The sequence below is a fragment of the Apium graveolens genome, chromosome 10, assembly GCF_009905375.1.
Source record: "Apium graveolens cultivar Ventura chromosome 10, ASM990537v1, whole genome shotgun sequence".
NCBI lineage: Eukaryota > Viridiplantae > Streptophyta > Magnoliopsida > Apiales > Apiaceae > Apium > Apium graveolens.
This window is the reverse complement of record NC_133656.1, coordinates 116,060,053-116,081,761: the sequence shown is the minus strand read 5'-3', so window position 1 is coordinate 116,081,761 and position 21,709 is coordinate 116,060,053. Positions and strand designations below refer to the sequence as shown.

Here is a 21,709-nt window from a genome sequence, read left to right as displayed (position 1 = left end):
ATATTTTTTTAAAAAAATGATACAACTTTAACCCGATTATAAATTATTTGTTAATTGTTACTTATATTTATTTTTATTAATATAATTATTGTTTGTATTATATATATAATATATTAATTTTAATATTATATTATATCATTTAAGAGTATATAATTATAGTTCAATTTCTTAATTAAATGCCTATTATGTTTATTATATATATTATTAGATATTATAGTAGAATAATAGAATAAATAAAATAATTATAGTCTATATTATAGACATACTTTAGCAGTGTGACAACCAAACCACCCAAACCCCTTACTCCAATTTTTTGAATTATAATAGTTTATTATTATTATTATTATTATTATTATTATTATTATTATTATTATATTACCTCCTAGTTTTTATGTTTTATAAAATTCATGTACTCCAAATTTTTTAAAAGACAATTCATAACTTTCTCTTTTTACAAATTCAAACAAAACGCCTATAATATTTATACCTAAATATAATCTAAATGTGTTTCTTATTTTATATGATAAAAATTAAAATTATTTTTTTCTAAATATTTTTAATCAAATTTACACATTTCATTTTTTTTAAAACGATATACTTTTACCCGATTAACAAATAATTTGTTAATTCTTACTTAAATTTATTTTTATTAACATAATTGTTACTTGTAATATATATAAATATTTTTAATATTATTTTATATCAATTAAAAATGTGTAATTATAGTTTAATTTTTTTTATTAATTACCTATTGTGTTTGTTATACAAATTATTAGATGAAATAAATATAGTATATGATATATTTTATTAGATTTTTTATTTCAATTTTAAATTGTAATGATATTATTATTATTATTATTACTATAATTATTATTATTAAAATATTTCTTCCTCGTTTTATGCTTTATAGGATTGATGTACTCTAATTTTTTAAATATTAGATTTTATTATATTATGTTTTATATAATCAATAATGTATTTTATTAGATTTGTATTTCAATTTTGAATTGTAATAGATTTTTTATTATTATTTATTCCTCGTTGTTATGTTTTATAAGATCCATGTACTCTAAATTTTTTAAAAGAAAATTTGTAATCTCCCTTTTTACAAAACAAAACAAAAAAAAAAGAAATATTTATACCTAAATATAATCTAAATATTTTCCTTATTTAATAAGATAACGGCTGCGGGTTACCTACGATAAAAAAATATAAAATTATCTATTCATAATTATTTTAAATCAAACGTATCCATTTCAATATTTTTTAAAAAAAGATATTATTTTAGTCCAATTATAAATGATTCGATAATTGTTACTTATATTTATTTTATTAGGAATATAATACTTTTAATATTATTTTATATCATTTAAGAATATATAATTATAGTTCAATTTCTTAATTAATTAACTATTGTGTTTGTTATAAATTATTAGATATTATAGTAGAATAATAGAATAAATGAAATAACTAATGTGTTTTTATTTAAAATACCGCGTATGTATCTAAATAATATAAAATTTTGTTATAGTGATTTCACACCTATTATGATTTTTTTAATTTGTTTTTTTTAAAAAAAATTTAATTGAATGTTTATTTGTTGTTAATATATGATGTATTAAAAATTAATGTAATTTATTTATATATTTTTTAGGTTTTTTTGTTTATGTATTTATTTTTTATTTATTCATTGGGTTCTATAGCTTATTGATATTTACGTAATATTTTTTTAAAAAAATTGAGTAGTTTTTTTTTTGGTACTTTCAACTTATGTACAAATCAAGTGTGTGGAGTTGATAGCTAATTTTATTTCTTAAATGACCTTATTAACTTTTAACTGTATCATTTTAACTCCCCTATACTAATTATATACTAATTATATATAGGATATAATATTATCGTTTCATATATATTAATGAACACAACTGCTCGGCGTCTTTCGTTGGCCCGAAAAGCTTCCAAAACTAATACAATTCTCTCTGTCATGTCTTCGCACGTAGGACTATTCACGAACCGAACCGAACCGAGTTTTGAACGAACAGAGCCGAGCTTTAATTTTTTTTCTAATGAATCGAGCCGAGCCGAGCTTTCTTATCGAACAAAAATCGTGTTCGAGCTCGAGCTCGTTAAATAACGAGCCGAACACGAGTTTGTTCACGAACATAAACGAGCCGAGCCGAGTCAGAAAAAATTCAGGTCAACCCGATGTTTAACCGTGAAAATAACTTATCAAATGATTTTTTTTTTGAAATTTTGGTTATATCACTAAAATATATATATCTTGACATCCATACGGTTGGATCGAGGGAAAATATTTTTTAAAAAATCGAAACACCAATTAATGACTAAACACTAGTTAGTGGTAATAGTCAAACTAATATTTGACTGTTAAAATAACAAATCAAATAAAATTATTTTGATCTGAAAATTTGGTTATATCATTAAAATATATTTATTTTGACATACATACGGTTGGATCTATTAGAAATAATTTTAAATAAGTCAAGATATTGATACAGGACTAAACACTAGTTAGTAGTATAAGTCAAATTAATGTTTGACTGTTAAAATAACAAATCAAATAAAATTATTTTGATATGTAACTTTGGTTATATCAATAAAATGTATATATTATGACATCTATACGGTTGAATCAATATAAAGTATTTTTAAAATAACCAAAATAGCAAATCAGGACTAAACACTAGTTAGCGGTAATAGTCAAACAAATACTTGACTGTTAATATAACAAACCAAATAAAATTATTTTGATATGAAAATTTGGTTATATCATTAAAATATATTTATTTTGACATCCATACGGTTGGATCAATTAGAAATAAATTTAAACAAGTCGAGATACTAATACACTAAACACTAGTTACTAGTACTAGTCAAATTAATGTTTGACTGTTAAAATAGCAAACCAAATAAAATTATTTTGATTTGTAACTTTGATTATATCAATAAAATATATATTTTATGACATCCATACGGTTTGATCGATATAAAGTATTTTTAAAATAATCAAAACAACAAATCAGAACTAAATACTAGTTAGTGGTAATAGTCAAATTAATATTTGACTGTTAAAATAACAAAACAAATAAAATTATTTTGATTTGAAACTTTGGTTATATCATTAAAATATATTTATTTTGACATCCATACGGTTGGATCAATTACAAATAATTTTAAATAAGTCGAGACACCAATACAAGACTAAACACTAGTTATTAGTACTAGTCAAACTAATGTTTGATTGTTAAAATAGCAAACCAAATAAAATTATTTTGATATGAAACTATGGTTATATCAATAAAATATATATTTTATGACATCCATATGGTTGGATCGATATAAAGTATTTTTAAAATAATCGAAACAACAAATTCGGACTGAACATTAGTTAGCGTTAATAGTCAAACTAATGTTTGACCGTAAAATAGAAAATCAAATAAAATTGTTTTGATTTGAAACTTTGGCTATATCGTTAAAATATATATTTTATGACATCCATACGGTTGGATCGATCAAAAATATTTTTTTTAAAAATCTTAACAAAAATATAATTATGAAGCCACATTTTAAAATTAGAAACTAAAATACAAAATTTCTAAACCCCGTCAAAATATATCACATATGGTATGCAAAATGATCGTTGGAAGATAAAAAAAAATACAGTGAAATCGATTTTTTTTATAAAAAAATAATACCTATATAAAAATATTCATCATATATTAGATTTTTTTTGAATTTTAACGAGCGAGCTCGAGCCGAGCTCTATCCGAGCCGAGCTCGATCCGAACAAACCAAAGCTCGGCTCGAGCTCGGTTTGTTTAACGAACACATTTTTCTGTTCGAGTTCGAGTTCGTTAACGAGCCGAGCCGAACGAGCTCTTAATAAACTGAGTTCGAACTTATTCACGAACATCTCGATTCATGAACAGCCGTATTCGCAGGTACACATGACTTTCTCAAATAATATCTACCTTAACTTTTCAAGATATATCATAATCAAAGAAAAAATTTATATTTTTTTTACTACGTGCCAAGAATTTGGTATTTTAAACATTGTTCTAATATTGTGTGTTTGTATATTCACCTGCAGAACTCTGACAAATCCAAGGATATCATATGTCGCCCAGCCACCCTTCCCGCAAATGCATATGATCATAGTTTGATATTCTTACACTCCAGGATTCTTAGTTGTAACCTCACTTTCAATTGTTCTTCCCCATTAGTCGCTCTTTTTTCCTCTTTCTCCGACTACCTTTGATTGGTTATCTGATAGACGGAGGCAATGAAAAAATTTCTCACATAAATGGAAGATGGGTTGTGCAAAAAACGTACATAATTTTATGGTGCACTTATATAATCCATATGAAGTGTACCGTGAAATTATCTAAATTTTTGCGCAACCTGTTTTCTTTGAAGCGACCAATTTTTTCATCATCTCCGTCTATTAGGAAACGATCAAGGGTAGTTCAAAAGAAGAAAAGAGCGGTTGATGAAAAGTTGGAAATAATTATTTAAAAAAAGGGTTATAACTAATTAAAAATCTGAAATGTGGCGATATCCAAATGTTATTTAATATTTTTCTTAGACAGGGACGGATCTGGAAATTTTAGTTCAGGGGATACTGGACAAATTTTGAGAATACCCTTCTATATTTTTAAATTTTGAAGGAACACTTTCATATATTTTTAAGAAAAATAATGATGAAAAAATATAAAATTTGATTTTATGAGGGACATGTGTCCCCGATGTCCCCTATCCTTACTAGATCCTCTAGTGAATTTTAGTTAAAAGATTGCAGGATTAAGACTGGAATGCATTTCGAATAAACCAAGCAACACCAAAAGTTCTTGCAATTCACATCTCCATTTGTTTCCTCGAGCTCATATTCTGACATGTTGGAAAACATTATACAGTATTTCTTAAGTTTGTCTGAGAGTCGTATCGTAATGGTTATTTACTTATTTTTTTTTAGTAAAGCCTTTTCTTGTTACCATTTTCTCTTCGCATAATTTAACATTTATGTGTAATTGATTATTATTTTCATAAAATTGCAATGCATGTTTGAAGCAAGAAGAGAACAATGCAAGCACTATACCACCCGCAAGAAGTTTAAGTTTATTTGGTTTGTTTTTTTTGTGATTTTTGTTTATATCAACTAAATTTGTTTTTTCTTGACAATAAAAAAAGTCAATTTATTGTCAATAAGTTTGAATGGTTTTTTTATTCGATAACTCTTGAAAAAATTCGTAAAATATAATAATTTTTCATATGTTGACAAAATCGATTGTATACGGTATACCCATCTAATCATTTTTTAAATTTTCTGATAAGTTTTGAATTTAGAACAATGACTAAATCGCTGAGATGATACAATTTGAAATTTTTGAAAGATGCCTGGAAGGCTTAGGTTTGAAAAAGTAGCATATTTGAAAAGGGTGTCCAAAATTTAATTAGAATATGTAAATTGCAATTAAAAATTATGTATACTTTTGTATTTGTATGAATCTTTAATTCTTCCTGAATTTTTTTTAAAATTAATAAAAATTAATTATACTCGAGTTTTTAACAGCCGATTTACTAAATCATTTTAACAAAATAAATGTAAAGAAAAAAATTTCATCATTTGGGCCATCGGCAAATCTCAATTATTTATTTAATATTTCGTAAAAGGTTTGTACCCGATTAACACAGCCCCTTGGGCAAAGATAAACAGTACGGATCTCTTTTTTCCCAATTTTAAATTAAATTTCATTAATAAAATGAAAGAGACTCGATCCGGTAAAATTCTCGACTGATCATATAATCAGGTTTAAAAATAAATAAACAAGCTAAATAATTAGCCGTTTTATTCCAGGATTGATTAACTAACCGAACACAAATATTCTGAAAATTATAAAATGAAGATAACGGTATCTCCCTTGAAAACAATAGATTCAAAAATGACCCTCACATTAATTTCATAATTTCTTGAATAGTGCAATGTTCAAGGATTCAGTGACCTCATATTATGAGCAAAAAAAATTTGTGATGGGGAGCACATGCACCGTTCTAAACAAACCCCAACTCTTTACCTGTCGGACAACAACTATACACATGCCAAAAGTATTGTTGATGTGAGATATTTCTCAATACACCATAAAATTTATTTTCAAAACAATCAACACATCACACAAATTGAGACAAATCTCATAAAACGAGACAATCAAACACACAAATAATTCAATCAAAACGAAACGAAAAATCCAAAATTCAAAGATTTCGAAATAACACCAAATTATAATATGTTGTTAGGCCAGATATTTGAATCCAATAGCTAAATTTTATAATAAAATCCGAGCTATTAATTTAGTATATCTGAAAAGTAAAGTGAATGACTTAAATGAAAATTTCAAATTTTATGAAAGAAAAGTCGATTTTATTGATCTAAGCCAATAAAAATAAGAGAAAAAGAATTGAGATGGAAAAAAATAAATAAAAATAGAGATGGAGAATTGGAAATGAATAGAGGGTATGGGTGAGCAACGAGTCAGCACCAGACCAAACCGAACCGAACCGAACCGGAAGAACCGAGAACCGAAATAGGAATATTTCAAGAATCAAATCGGACTCGTTTATATGTAAAAACCAAACCGAAACTGAACTGAAAATTTCGGTTCGATTCGGTTCCGAACCGAAAGAACCGGATTTATATTTTATTTCATATTTATTTATTTTACATATTATTTTATATATAATTTTTAAAATTTTAACTTGTTTTGATTATTTATTAAGCGTAAATTAGTAAAATAAGATTTTTATTAGTGATGAATAATTTTAAATTCGATTATTTTCTAATATTTAAGAAGAAAAATATTTATAAAAATATTCAAAACACCATATATTTAATGAAATAAGTATACAATAAAAATCATATTTTTAAAAAAATTATTATAATATTATAAATAAGAAAACATAATAGGTAATATATTTGCATATATTTATATATATAATTGTATTTATTCATTTATATACGGTTCGGTTCAATTCTTACGGTTCTAGTATGTTCAGAACCGAACCGAATCGAGAACCAAAATTTTTAGAAAAACAAGAACCGAATCGAATCCGAATTAATGAAGAACCGAACCGAAACCATAATTTTCGATCGGTTCAGTTCTCGATTCTAAATCAAGAAATGCTCACTCCTAACAAAAGGGAGGAAAAGAACATATACTCCCTCCATCCCTTTCAATTGTTTACATTTTATAGAGAGTGTCCGACACGCATTTTAAGGTGCATATAAAATATAGTTTTCTAATTTTTTTTTACAATTTTATTTTTCTGAATAAAAATTAAAACGTTCAACTTTTATTCAGAAAAAGAAAATTGTAAAAATAAGTTACATAACTATACTTTTTATACACCTTAAAATACGTGCCGGACACTTTCTCAGAAATGTAAATAATTGGAAGGGACTTAGGGACTAATTAGCATCAAAAGAAGATGTGACGGCAGATTCTCGCGAGAGTGCTTTATAGCCGTACAAATATATTAAAAAAAAACTAATCAATTTATTTTAATTTACCCGGAAGTCAAAAAAAGTGACACGAGAACTTTTGGTGCCCAGCGTCAAAATTTGAAACAACAAGAGGAGACCAATAAACATATATAATCCTGGAGATATAAGCAAAGATTTTATAATTGATTTTTTAATGGGTACGTGTTAAGAGTTAGTACTCTAACGAGGTATTTACAAAATATTGTTGAAAAATTCATTAATAATGATGGATTCCTATATACACGAAAATTTTCACTAATAAAAATTTAACAACTTATTAATCACACTTTGTTAGCATATGTCCATGAGCACACGGTAGACAAACTCACCACTGTCTCAATTAGTTGAAAATATGACTTTAGATTAGAGGCTTAAAATTTTAAAATCTTAGATTTAATTTATATTAGATACTTGAATTGAAGTAGAATATCATGATCGTGGAATGTTACGTTAAAATTTTTCAGAATAAATCGAGAGTTGTTCCAAATATCAGATTATAAAATTAATAGCTTAAATCTACATGATGATAACTTGTTTTACTCATGATTTCAGCCTGCAATGCACCGTTTGATAAGCTAAGCAGCTTAAAAAGTCGTTGATAAAGATATCAACCATAATTGTCTTGGTTGATAATCTAGAAAATTTGCTTTAGTGGTAAGTGGGGTTTGCTTGTATTATCTTCCTTTTAAAAAAAATGATACATGTCACTTTCTTTTTCTCCTTTCATGCAAATCGTAAATAAAAGGTTTTATACTTTGGCATTACATAGATTAAAACACTGTGGTGTGTGATTGTGATGACTATGAGTATCTTCTAAGGAGTTTTACACTAGGATTATTTCATAAATATCACATTTAGCTAATTCCATTTGATTACAGTTTTGCGTAGAGAAAATCGTTTTACTTTTAATTTTTTTTGATCATTATTCTTTTTTATTTTTACGGATTATAAATATGTACAAAAAAATTGAATGTATTTTATGTTATCAAAAATTAGGGTATGAAATACGGGAATTCGGCTTTCCTCTCTTATTACGGATATGGTAAAAGATACGAAATTTCTGTTCATTTTTAAGTTTATATGTGCAGAGAATTTACTGAATTATGTATTAAGAAACAAACAAACGGTCATTTATTTACTCAGTTTAAAAATGCAATCAATGTTTTTTGAACCGAGAACAAGAAAAGTGGAAATCAACGTTTCTTTTTATGGAAAATCCAACATATTTGACCTCGAAGGATATGGATTAATTGGGAAAAAAAAACAAACCCGACTTTCTTTTCTTCATATGCTTGGGGTAAGTAAAAGGTTATGAAATTTTAGGTTTTATATATAGGGAGAATGTCATGTGACTTTCGAGGACAAACGATTACTTATTTTTTATGCATGCGCTTAGGGCAAAGAAATTATTATTAATTTCCTGTTTGCTAGGTTAAATTTATGCGGAAATGTTTTCAAATATTTTTCCTACTTATCTCTTTTACTTTCTTTTTTATACCTAGCTAGGCAAAAATTCACACATTTTCTTCCTTTTCTTCAAATAACACTAAAACTTAATACTATAATAAATCATATTTTAATTATACTATTAATTCCCTTATTGGCTTCAACTTATTTGGTTATAAAACTTGATAGCGACTTGATGAAAATCTCTAAATATATATCTATAAAATAGGATGAAGTATAATACTATGAAATAAGCATATGTCACTCTAAATCTAGAACCAATCAGAATCCATAGATATATTAAAAATTTAAGTTCCTAGGGTCTTGCAAGAAACACTTGACAGTGATGTGAAGTTGTGATAATTGAGTTGATTTTGTTTATAAATTATAGGAGTAATGTAATTAGATTTAGTACCAAAAAATTATGACAAAATAATGTAGCAATAATTATTTGAAGGTATTGAATATTTTTTTATTAATATATACCAGCTTTACAATGCGTGATGCACTGATTTTTATTAATATTTTTATATTATTATCTTGGGTAGTATATATGAATAATAATATAAATATTTGTTGTTGGTAGATTTCGAAACCAAGAGCTTTTACTATATATAAATAATAATATAAATATTTGTTGTTGGCGGGGTTCGAACTTGGGAGTTTGGGTAGTGTACATTGTTTAAGTATTTGAATCTAATGGTCCTGATCACTTTATTAAAAAGATTCGACGATTATAAATGGGATAATCAAACCAACCAAAAAGAACATACCAAATTATACCCATACTAAATTATAACTCATTCCGGTTATTATAGTATAGTATAGATATATCATTGTTAATATATAAGTCCATTATATTATTTGAGATATAGTCAATTAGAATATAATACATGTTATTTGATAAATATTTTTTTTTTATTCAATTTGACACCTTCAATATTTTTCGAATAATTGTATCTTACTCTATCTTTTTGGACTTGCATTGCTAAAAGAATAATTTAACTTTTCAAAGTACTAGCTCATCACAATATGTTCAAAATATGTATAAATGTTTTAGTGGTATATTTCTAGTAGTGGTAAATGAATGGTATGTTTAAGGATATGGTTAGTTAAGGTCAGTTCTAGATTTAGGATGATCAATCCCTATCATTACTGACACCAAACTTACCAAAAAAATCAAAAAAAAACACACACATATAAAAACTAAACACATATATCACAAAATCTTGCAGAGTGTTTGTCTTAGATTGTGTATGTGTTTTGTATCACTGATCATTCACATGAATCTTGATTAATATTGTTGGGTCAACCTTATCGTTTGTCTAACAAACATTATAAAGATTCATGAAAATGAATGAGATTTCAGCAGATGGATGGAGCTGGGAGGAGAACAAGCTGTTTGAGATAGCATTGGCTGTTGTCGACGACTCGAAACCGAATCGTTGGGAGACTGTGGCAGCTATGGTTGGTGGGAACAAGAGTGCTGATGATGTTCATAGCCATTATGTTCTACTATTGCAGGATTTGGAGTTGATTGAATCAGGAAAACTGGATCATAAATTTACTGATTGTGGTACAAGTTTCTTTTCTGAAGAACAAGAAGATCACAAGTATTTGCTTTTACCCTTATTGCATAATCTCCATTTGTTTTAAACAATCTGTCTTGTTTCTGAATTCTTTCCAAAGCCACACATGTAGTTGTGTGCATGTTAGTATTGTTAGGCTTTGGTGTAGTACTCAAGTTTGTAAAAACAGATTTTCATTTACTTTACCTGTGCTGCTGTAGGTGTTCTTTCTGGCTGGTATATTAAAAATGTAATTTGGTGCTGACTTAGCTTTGTAGTCCAAAGAATTACATACATTTTGTATATTATTTATCAAAAATTAGAGTAGTAGTCTTCAGGTCATCTTAATCAACAAAAAAAAATTGTACGGATTCATATCTTTTTTACCAGAGGCCAACTAATGAATAGGAAAAAAGAATGTTAGAATTTGTCAAATCTTGATCAATAGTATAAATCAAGTTTTGAAATATGTTTTTTTTCATGATTAAACTCATATAGAAAAGTGCATAAGATTAGAAGCCTTGCCTAGTCAGGTTATGCTAGCACATTTCAGCAGAAACACATTTTATGGACTCAGAGAGCATTTCTTCCTACAATCCATGCCTACTGAACAAAAAGCCTTGCCCTCCATTATCATACATATTACTCCAGAACGCGGTCAGACAAAATGGCGTAAATTGCTTGCCTACTAAACTTGTTATTCATAACTACTGAAAATCGTTCCTGTACCCATGCACGCCTCAAATAAGTCCAGTCTCATATCAACATGAATCTTGTATGGAAAAGGACTCGACGCGTATTCAATTTTTAAAACATAAGTAGAGGACGAAGATGATCAAGGCATCTGGTGATCATGGAAATCCTTTCCTGATTTTGGCCAAACTACAAGATATTCCAACATCTTGCAAAAAGACCATCTAATTCTTCTACTTACACCTGTAACTGCAACACAGTTCATTAGTTGGGACATAATCACTTGCTCAATAAAGTTATCTCACTCTTGTTAACAACTCTATTTACCAAAAAATACCACCATTCCCATGGTATGTAAATACAGACTCATAGTATCAAGAGGAGGGGGCAAAAAATAATTTCTGAAGCATATATCAATCTAAAATATTTTAGTGCAACAAAAGACAACAGATGCTCATGGACCGCTACAAATGCTTTTTTTTATACCCAAAAGGCAGGGAATGTACGAAAACTAACTATGGTAGAAAAACTCCAATTTACTATTTAAAAAATGTTCCAACTTCGAAACACAACCAACATATACATTTTCTCAATAAAAACTTGCTAACAATCATCATCAACTCCATTTAAAACACCCACAGGAAAAGCAACAGAAAAAAATGTCACGATTTCCACCCGAGCCATGACTTGAATATTAGTTTCAAGCTCACGGTATCAAGAGGGGACAAAACCATTTCCAAAGTCGACCAATTTAGCATATAATGCAATAAAAAGACAGACGAAAATATCTCAAATTCTTTATTGTGACAACAAAGGTTACAGTACAAGGATTTGTTTCTCATATAAAAAAGCAAAGCGTTGTATCTCGCCGGTTTATATCACAAACGCAATTTCCTTCTGCTTACCAGTCACAGATATTTGGATCAGTTCCTTCACTTGGAGCTTACTTTTTTCGCTCCACAAGTATGGATGTCATTCAGTTTTCTAACCACAAAGTGCTTTGAGGAAGCCAATTTCGATGCACGAATTTCCCAAGGACATCCCTTACCCTTGCACTTGGCACTGAATCGGTTGCTATTGTTCTCAGTTTTAATGCATGTAAAACCTTGCGCCACAGAATACTTGCGTAAAGCATCACGGAAGTCACAAGCACTATTAAATTGTTGCTGGACCCCCACAAGGCAATTCTCCCATAATTTGGCAAGTCTGAATCGCTCGTTCTCCTTGGAATTTTTCAGCATCTCCGACTCTGAATAAACAGCTAACTCATTCAGAATCAGAGGTTCACGTTCAGGACGAGACAACACATCACTACGGGGAACTTGATCAGCACCAGTGACCTGCCTAGGACGAGACCACACATCACTACAAGGAACTTGACCAGCACCAATGACCCTATCGGGACGAGAGAGTACATCACTACGGGGAACTTGATCCACACCAATGACCCGCTCTGGACGAGACAACACATCACTACGAGGAACTTGAGCAGCACCAATGACTCGTTCAGGAGGAGACGGATTATTACTACGGGGAACTTTATCAGCATCAATGACCCGTCCAGGACGAGACAATATATCACTACGGGGAACTTGATCAGCACCAATGACCCATCCAGGACGAGACAATGTATCACTACGGAGAACTTGATCCGCACCAATGACCCCCTCGGGACGAGACAACACATCACTACGGGAAACTTGATCAGCAGTAATGATCCGTTCAGGACGAGACAACCCATCACCACGGGAAACTTGATCAGCACCGGTCACACGTTCAGGAAGAGGCAATATAGGGGAACTGACATTTTCAACAGTTTTTTTTGTACGCTTGGATCTACAAGAACAATGAGACGTATTATACATATACTTAGTAGTGTACTCTAAAAGAAACATTAAGATATACACACTCACTTTTTATAAAACATAAGTGATTAAGTACATGGAAAATTATAGTCCTTTAGTTTAGGATCCAAATTTGAAAAAGAACACATAAATGGAGAGGGTGTAAATACCTGATAAGGGGCGTAGCCAATGCATCACTAGTCACACTACTTGTACCGCTGACATAAACATCCACAGTTGTAGAATCCTCATAGAATTCACGCATGCTCCTTATGTCTCTGTCGCTTGAAATTGTCACAAGGTTATTACTTGTGTTAGGTAGCAAATACTTGACAGTAATAGAACTACGATCAAGTTTCCACATATCTGCCATCTCTACTTTCAATTCATCAAAACGAGTGTTATCATCAACACCAATAGCATAAGCATCCCCACCCATGTATGCCCATGAACCATCCTCGGACATCACAAGCTTAGCACCAGACCGACAAACAAGAATATGCTTTTTTATCGGCATTCTTTCAGATTCAACAATTTCCTGACAACAAAAGCCTAAAGTCCATCAAATCCTTTCAAAAACATCTAAAGTATTCAGATTGCACAAAATCTACATCATTCAGACTTTAAAAAATTATTAAAAGAAAAAGAAGATGAAAATACTTGGATACACTTTCCACATAGCATCCCTATCCCTGTAAACCTCAAATTTTGTCTTCTCATCTTCCACTATAGTGGTTTTGCTAATTTGACTCACATGAAGCTCAGATTTTCACATAGGTTTTCATAAATTCTCATCAACTAACCACTTTGTAATGAATTCAAGACTAAATTCTGTTATTTCTAATCATACTTGGTTTTACTAATTGAACTCAAATAAAGCTCAAATCTTTACAACATGGGTTTCTTAAATTACCAAGAGCAGATAAATAAAATTAACATCAAAATACCCAAATTGCAATGAATTTAATACTAATTTCTGTTTTATACAATTATTTTTGGTTTTGCCAGTTGAACTCCAACAAAGCTCAGAATTTTACAAAATGGGTTCTCTTGAATTACCAAGAACACATCAAATTATCATCAAATTACCCAAATTGCAATGAATTCAATACTAATTTCAATTTTTCATAATTACTCTTTGTTTTTCTAATCAAACTCAACTAAAGTTCAAATTTTTACAACATGGGTTCTCTTGAATCACCAAGAAAACATCACATTATCATCAAAATACCCAAATTGCAATGCATTTCAATACTAAATTCACATTCTTGATATATCAAAGAGAAAAAAAGAAACAAAAAATTCAAGAAAATAAAGTTGAAATTCAAAAGGTGGGATCTTTTTACTAACCTGAAATCAAAAGATTGAAAGCACCGCTAAGCAAGACATTAATTTTTTCAAATATTGGAATTTGATTAGATGGATTATTTGCCCCAAAAACCCTTTCAGTGTGATTTTTATTCCAACAAGGGTAAAATATAAAATATACGTGGCACTGTTTCGAAAGAGCAAAAGAAAATACGTGGCACTCTCAAAAAACAATTTTTTTTGGGATTAATTTTATATTACTATCATTATTATACTACTATTTTTACCCTTACGTCGAAAAAAACTATTTTAACCCTCATTTTTCACATTTAATATATTTAAATTGTAAAGAAAAAATATAATAGTATATCATAAACATATAATAAAAAGTGTAATAAGAATTATTAAACTTAATACAAAAATAACTTTATATGACTAGAGTTTATTTTTGTATTATACTCTCTCAGTCCCTTCCAATTGTTTACATTTCTGAGGAAGTGTCCGGCACGCATTTTAAGGTGCATAAAAGGTATAGTAATGTAACTTATTTTTACAATTTTCTTTTTCTGAATAAAAGTTGAATGTTTTAATTTTTATTCAGAAAAACAAAATTGTAAAAAAAAATTACAGAACTATACTTTATATGCACCTTAAAATGCGTGTCAGACACTCTCTAAAAAATGTAAACAATTGAAAGGGACGGAGGGAGTATAAAAATAGGGTTGTAAACGAACCGAGTTGTTCGTTAAACTCGCTCGAGTTCGATAAGTTCGGTTCGACAGTATGACGAACTCGAGTTCGAACAAGTATTCTTGTCTGTTAAATTTAACGAACGAACATGTGTTCGACTCATGTTCGACTTGAGTTCGCTCGAGTTCGACTCGAGTTCGTTAAGCTCGAGTTCTTTCCGGTTCGTTCGAGTTCGTTCAAGAAAAGGTTAAAAAAATCGTAATTCAGAAATTATAAATTAACTTAACAATTTAAACCTAAGTACTGAAACTTGAATAAGTACATGATAAATTAAAATTATCCATTAACAGGACTGATCTCATTAGTTAACACAAAATCCAAAAGGTTGACTTAAGGTCTTGATTCTTGAATCTTGAATTCTTGATCAAAGTTAACTAGTTAAGCAAAATTAGAATGTAGAAAGTAAAGTAAAGCTACAGGCAGCAGTCTCAGGCTCCCATTCCATGAATACAAGCAAAACATGCACATTTAGATTTAGTCAGACATTCTCGATCTTGAAAATTTGAAAACCTGCACAAATTTATGTATGATGTACCTGCTCCTATTTTTTTCTTTGCGTTTTTTCATTAACCCTTCTTTACCTAGCCTTATCTCTGGTCAGTAATCACATATAAATTTCACTTATTTACTTATCAAACTGTAATATAAAATGATGTCCTTTACTGAATATCAAGAATTTAAACATGAGGTGCGTGAGTGTATTTAATTATCGAAAATAAAAAAGACTTTGCACCATTTTGCTTTGCAATTAAATTGTATTTGTACATATAGAAAAGTTGTTTGGTAGACTCATGTTGTTCTTGGGCAAGGACAGATGAAAACATCGAAATCCATCGTGACAGTTCATATTTGTTGTTAAAAGGATTATCCATAAGATCTCGAGAAATATTCCTATATTCTATTTTATGATTCGTTTGAACAAAGCCGAAAAAACAATGTGCATCAGTGTCTATGATATACCATAATATTCGTTTAAAAGTGGATATGGAACTGAAATTTTTGTTAACACCCGTTTTCCTAAAACTTTAATTATCACGAGTAGGTTCTTCTAAAACTTCAAGTACGCAACACGACTTACTTGGATCTTTTTTACCATATTTGCATTCAGTTACTGACCTGCTAGAAGCCTGGAAGTATAGTGTACATGAAAGGCTACCTTCATTTAGTTCCCAAGTTTTTGCATTTAAACTTGTCCATCTCACTTAAGCAAACATGCATGCAGTATGTGTTATTCCCAAACAATACAACAAGAATTATAGAAGAGAGGTTGAATGTAATTCTGACTTCTTTTTGAGATTTTAAAATTGTTCTAACTTAATATATATAACGGTGTTTGATTTGCAATAATGCAGAATGGAAGAATAATAGAAATCAAAACACTAGGCAATAAAACACAAAGCTTTAAAACTTTCTGGTGGATTTGAATTTATCCACCAGATATATATATATATATATATATATATATATATCAGATTGAGAACTCTGTGATGATTTGAATAGCACACAGCTGCTTACAAGTGAACCAACAAACTTACAGAGAAATTTTTAGTTGATACAGCCTTATCTATTTCTCTGGAAAAATAAGCTTTCTTAGTTACGTGGTTCTACTTGCTACTCTTCGTTAATATATCACCAAGTTACATGATAATAAGACAAGACAATAAAACAAAATGAATCTAGTCTAATATCATGCTGCTACATTACTCTATCCAACATCTTTGAATATCTTCACATTTGCATGGAAATGGTAATGCTTATTTATTCTCAAAATCCTGCTTAACAGGCTGCCACATTCCTTTTGCAAACACCCGACACATGTGACTGTGTTGTCACTATCAACAACTATTTTGAATATGATCATCCGTCGGGACTTAGTTGGTCATCTGTCGGGAGCCTTGGTGATCATCCGTCGGGAGCCTTTGTAGATTATCTGTTGGGAGTCTTTCTGCCAATTGACTATATTTCACTTGTACAGGATTACAAGACATCTTATATTTACAATTAGCCAACCTATTCTGTACATCAATCTAGCAGTCATCATTACTTACAGAATCCTACAACATCTACTCAACTAAAAAATGTTATTTGCAGAAATGTGCTACAATACTTATTATTACATTGGCTATACTCTCGATGGATGTTCAGTTGTCATCCGTCGGGACTGTAAAGTTCATCCGTCGGGACTATATTAGAACATCCGTCGAGAGCTACAAATTTACTAAGTTAAATCTACTAAGGTGTTTTGTTTAACTTATCATCAAATTCACAACATATTCCTAACAATCTTCCCTAATTTATGTCTACTTGAATTGTAGCCATAAATTAAGAGAAACTTGATGATAACAAAACACCCTAACTGTACAGATTGAATTATAGTAAATAAAACTAGTAAGTGCTATAATTTAATTGAAAATTGAACAAAGTAAAGTGTACAAAGAGTTCTCACAATCATTATCAAGGTGCTCCTCTAGTTTGAGCAAATGATTTCTATTTCCTTGATTTTCTAGATTTCTTCCCAAGCTTGCTGTTGTTTTCCTCTATTTGATTTTGGAGCTGCCTATGGAATTCAAGTTCTTCAGCATCTAAAAGATCCAGTTTTTTCTTGTATTTTCAATAGAGTCTCATTGCTAGAGATACTCAATTGGTCATCCAGTCTGAAGAATCTTCTAACACCATTGTCATCCATGAATTCCACCAGCCAATAAGACCTCAAATGCACTCTATTTCCTGTGAAGGGAATTGATTGAGTCTTTGGGAGTGCATCATTGTCTTTATTACTCATTAGATCTTCTATCTTCTTTAGGACCAATTTTCTTGCAGTTACATTGAATCCAAAGTTTTTCTTGAAGGATGAGAAGATCTTTATCAGTACAGAGCAGCTTTCTTGAAAAATCCTGTGAAGAGGCCATGTGATTTCATTCCCTCCCTTGTACTTGAATACCAGTCTTTCGTGAAGATTTCTATGGGCATCAATTGCTCTTACTTCTTCTAGTTCATCCATGTATAGATTAATCTCTGAAAATTCTTTGATGTCACAGATGTATAGAAGATCTCTCTTGTTGACAGTTGGTTGAGCTTTGGTTAGGGCTTTGGTTCTGAGAGACACAGGCTTGACCTTCTTGGTTGCTCTTATCTTTGTCTTTTTTGCTTTGTTGAAAATTGGTAAATTAAGTTCAGGTATAGGTAGACTTTCCCAGTTTATTGGCTCATCCTTGGAAACTATAGGCTCACCATGAAAATTCTTTATTGGATCCACCTTAAATTCCTCATGTACCACTGAGGGCTTGGATGTTTGAGTTGAAGTTGTAGATTGTTTGGGAATATAGTCTTCCATCTTGTCATCATCAAAATCCAACATTCTTTTGGAATGGAGCTTATACCTGAACTTTCTTTCCTGTTGAGGTTCATTTTGCACATATTGCTTTTCAGAAATTTCCTTCTCAGCTTCAGCTATCACAGATGGTTTTTCAGAAATCCCAGTTGCAGTTTTCACAACTTGAAGTTTGGCCAAGATAGCAGCTTGCTTCTTCTTTTGTTTGAGATTTTTAGCATCTAAAGCAGTCTGCTTCTTTTCTTGCTTGATTCTTTCTTTTTCTTCCTTCTTGACTTCTGCAAACTGAGGGTGTCCAGCCACCACACAGATTTCTTTACCATTCCTATAGATTTTGGTAATTCTTCTTTTTAGAACTGAGTCAGATGGATCTTTGAAAAATGCAATAGACCTTGCCAACAACTTCCTTTCATCTGGCCTTGGAGTCTCAAACATAAGATCCACAGGATTTTTGTCTGATGACTTTGGATAGTTCTTCTTATGCTTCAAAACCAAATTGGCCTTTGGAGACTTTATGCATGAAGGTTGGCCCTTTTCTAAGCTACCTAGACTCATTTCATTCATATAGATTTGCTTACCTTGAGAATAGTGATGAAAGGTCTTGTCTGGTTTCTCAATTGGCCCAAATTTCTTTCTAATTTCTTCATCTATTTTCCTCCATTTGTCATCCAATTCCTTCTCAACAGCTGCAACATCAAGCTTCTTGAAATTTGACTGTGACTCCAGTTTAGCAGTTGTTATTTGGATCAGATCAATGTTATCCAATACTGGTGGCTTTGGTAAAGTAATTTCTGGAACTATTACTTGACTGATTTAAACATATATCATATTCTCCCCCTCACTGATTTGTTCTCCTTGACTAACTGGGACAATTGAATCTTTCTCCCCCTTTTTGTTATCATCAAGTAGAGTGGAGGTAGAAGTCTGTGCAGCCCCCAGCTTTTGAAGCAACTGAATTTGCTGGGCTTGATGTAAATGAATTGCAGTGAGAGAGGCTTCAACTGCTTTTAGTCTTGTATCCAGGGAATCCACTTTGGTAGCAAGATTAGAGTTCTTCCTCAATTGTCTGTTGATGTTAAGCATGGTTGTATTTGGGAATTTAGCATCCAATCTTTCAGAGACATCCTTCTTGACTTGATCAATCTCTGTTTTAATGGAAGTGACATCCAGATTATGTTGAAGAGATTTAATTTGGTGCAGTTGGAGGAAATTGAGATGTGCTTGAAGTAGCTTCTTGGTGTTGGAATTGGTTATAGCTTGAAGAGCTGTCTGAGTCTGTTGAATGATGTGAAAGAGAGTAGTCTTGAAATGTTGCTCATCATATTCTTTAGAGAACACCCAAGATGGAATGTTTGATCTAGAGCTAGGGCCTGCTTCTCCCCCTATGTCCATAAATTCTTCTTCATCACTATCTTCATCTCCAAAAAAATCCTCAGAACCACCAGTTACATAATCACCATCATCACCAGCTGTGGGAGGCATGGCTGAGATGGCATCTTTTGCCCTTTGCATTGAAGCAGTTGTATGCACCAAGTTTAACATCCTTTCTGCAGCCACATTATCCAGTTCAGCTAGGACTTGATATGCTGACATAGGGTGAGTAAATGCCTCAGCTTCAAAAGAAACAGAGTCTAAAATAGCTTGATATTCTTGCTGAATTAGCTGTTTCTTGTCAGCCTCATTGACATTCATTAACTCACTTATAATGGGCTCTTCCCATTCAGTTGTACCTGCTTTTCTCTCATTTTCTCTCTTTTCTTGCATCAAGGGATCCCCTTGGCTCACCACCCCCACACCCTCACCTTCACCTACTAAGATGGAACTCCTTTTACTCTCTTTTGCCAGGATGGAAGAAATAGCCTGCATGATTTCTCTCTTTTCCTCTCCTTTTGCCTGAGAGAAACCCAGCCTTTCACTCAATTCACTCTCTTCCCTCAGTCCTAAGAGTGATTGTACAACTACTAACTCATCTACACTTGTAATAATTGTTGAAATTTCAGTGTGTGTAGTGAGTATCGACGGATGAGGAACATCCATCGAGGTAGTAGTTAGGATAGCTGACGGATGACTGCTATTAGGTACATCCGTCGGGATACAATCACTAACCGACGGATGAAAAATACCCATCGTAATAGAATAAATGATAGAGTTTGGAGTGGAAACTATTGTAGACTCTGTGCAGATTGATGATAATTTGGGCACATATGTCTCAACAGTTCCTGAAAGAATTGGCAAGTGAACCAACAAATCATCTAAAAGATGATGCTCACTTGCACTAGATTTTGGCTTCTCCAACAAAGTTAATGAAGGAGAATCAGGGATTGATGTGTTAATCATATCCACATCCCGAGAATTTGTGGGGGAGTTTAGTGTTTGTGGTGCTTCTATGATTAAAGATTTTGGTTGTGACTCCATATTTGTTGGAGCCACATCAAACTGAAATTGAGATGGTGCAGTGACTGAGTCTTTAGTTGTAGTTTGCACTGTGTGTGTTCCTTGTGCATCCCCAATGGTTTTAAATCTCTTCTTTCTGGCATAAGTTTGGGGTGAGCTTGTGTCCCTTACCCTCTTGGCTTGTGCTCCTGGTTGGGAGCTTGTTTCAATAGTAACATCCTTTTGGGAGGATGAAACTAGAGTTGTGCTTATTTCCTTATTAATCACCATAATTTGTTGGGAAACTGTGGTGTGGCTAGGCTTGGGTACACTCATATCTCCATCCTTATCCTTGGGGTTTCTTTGATGTTCACCCTGTCCCTCACCTATCTTACCACCCTTCATACTCCCCTCTTTTATTTTGGTAGATTTTGCAACTGGTTTCTTTTGAGAGAAACCAGAGGGGGTTTTCTTTATTTTGGATTTGGAAATTTTTGTTTTGGTGGCTTGGGTAGACATTTGTTGGGTCATTGACGCAGATGCCATAGCCACACTCAAAGGCAAAGAAATTTGGGAGGTAGAAATAGTAGAGACATTGGTGCTTACCTCACTTACTTGAGGGCCCTCCATGATTGGAAAATAGAAAAGGGGCATCTCATTGTGATGGCTTTCTATGTTAAGATCTGTAATCACTCTCCTTTCTTGAACCCAATAATCTAGTTTGTTGGTTGGGTTCTCAATAACAATATTCTCAATAAGATGGTTAGCAAGAATCATAAAGAATATAGCATAATAGACATTTTTAGCTCTCTTTTTAATTTCACCTAACTTGTAACCTAAC

The 21,709-nt window shown here is 31.2% G+C and overlaps 1 protein-coding gene across 1 annotated transcript; it reads right to left on the bottom strand.

Annotated features, from left to right (window-relative positions):
- Positions 1 to 12,039: 12,039 nt before the first annotated feature.
- Positions 12,040 to 14,570, bottom strand: LOC141693326 (uncharacterized). Its single transcript, XM_074498389.1, has 3 exons — positions 14,457 to 14,570; positions 13,277 to 13,644; positions 12,040 to 13,098 (listed from the first exon to the last, which is right to left on the bottom strand). Exons 2-3 carry the CDS (start codon positions 13,621 to 13,623, stop codon positions 12,195 to 12,197), a joined length of 1,251 nt encoding a protein of 416 aa, XP_074354490.1. The 5' UTR covers positions 13,624 to 13,644; positions 14,457 to 14,570; the 3' UTR covers positions 12,040 to 12,194.
- Positions 14,571 to 21,709: the final 7,139 nt, after the last annotated feature.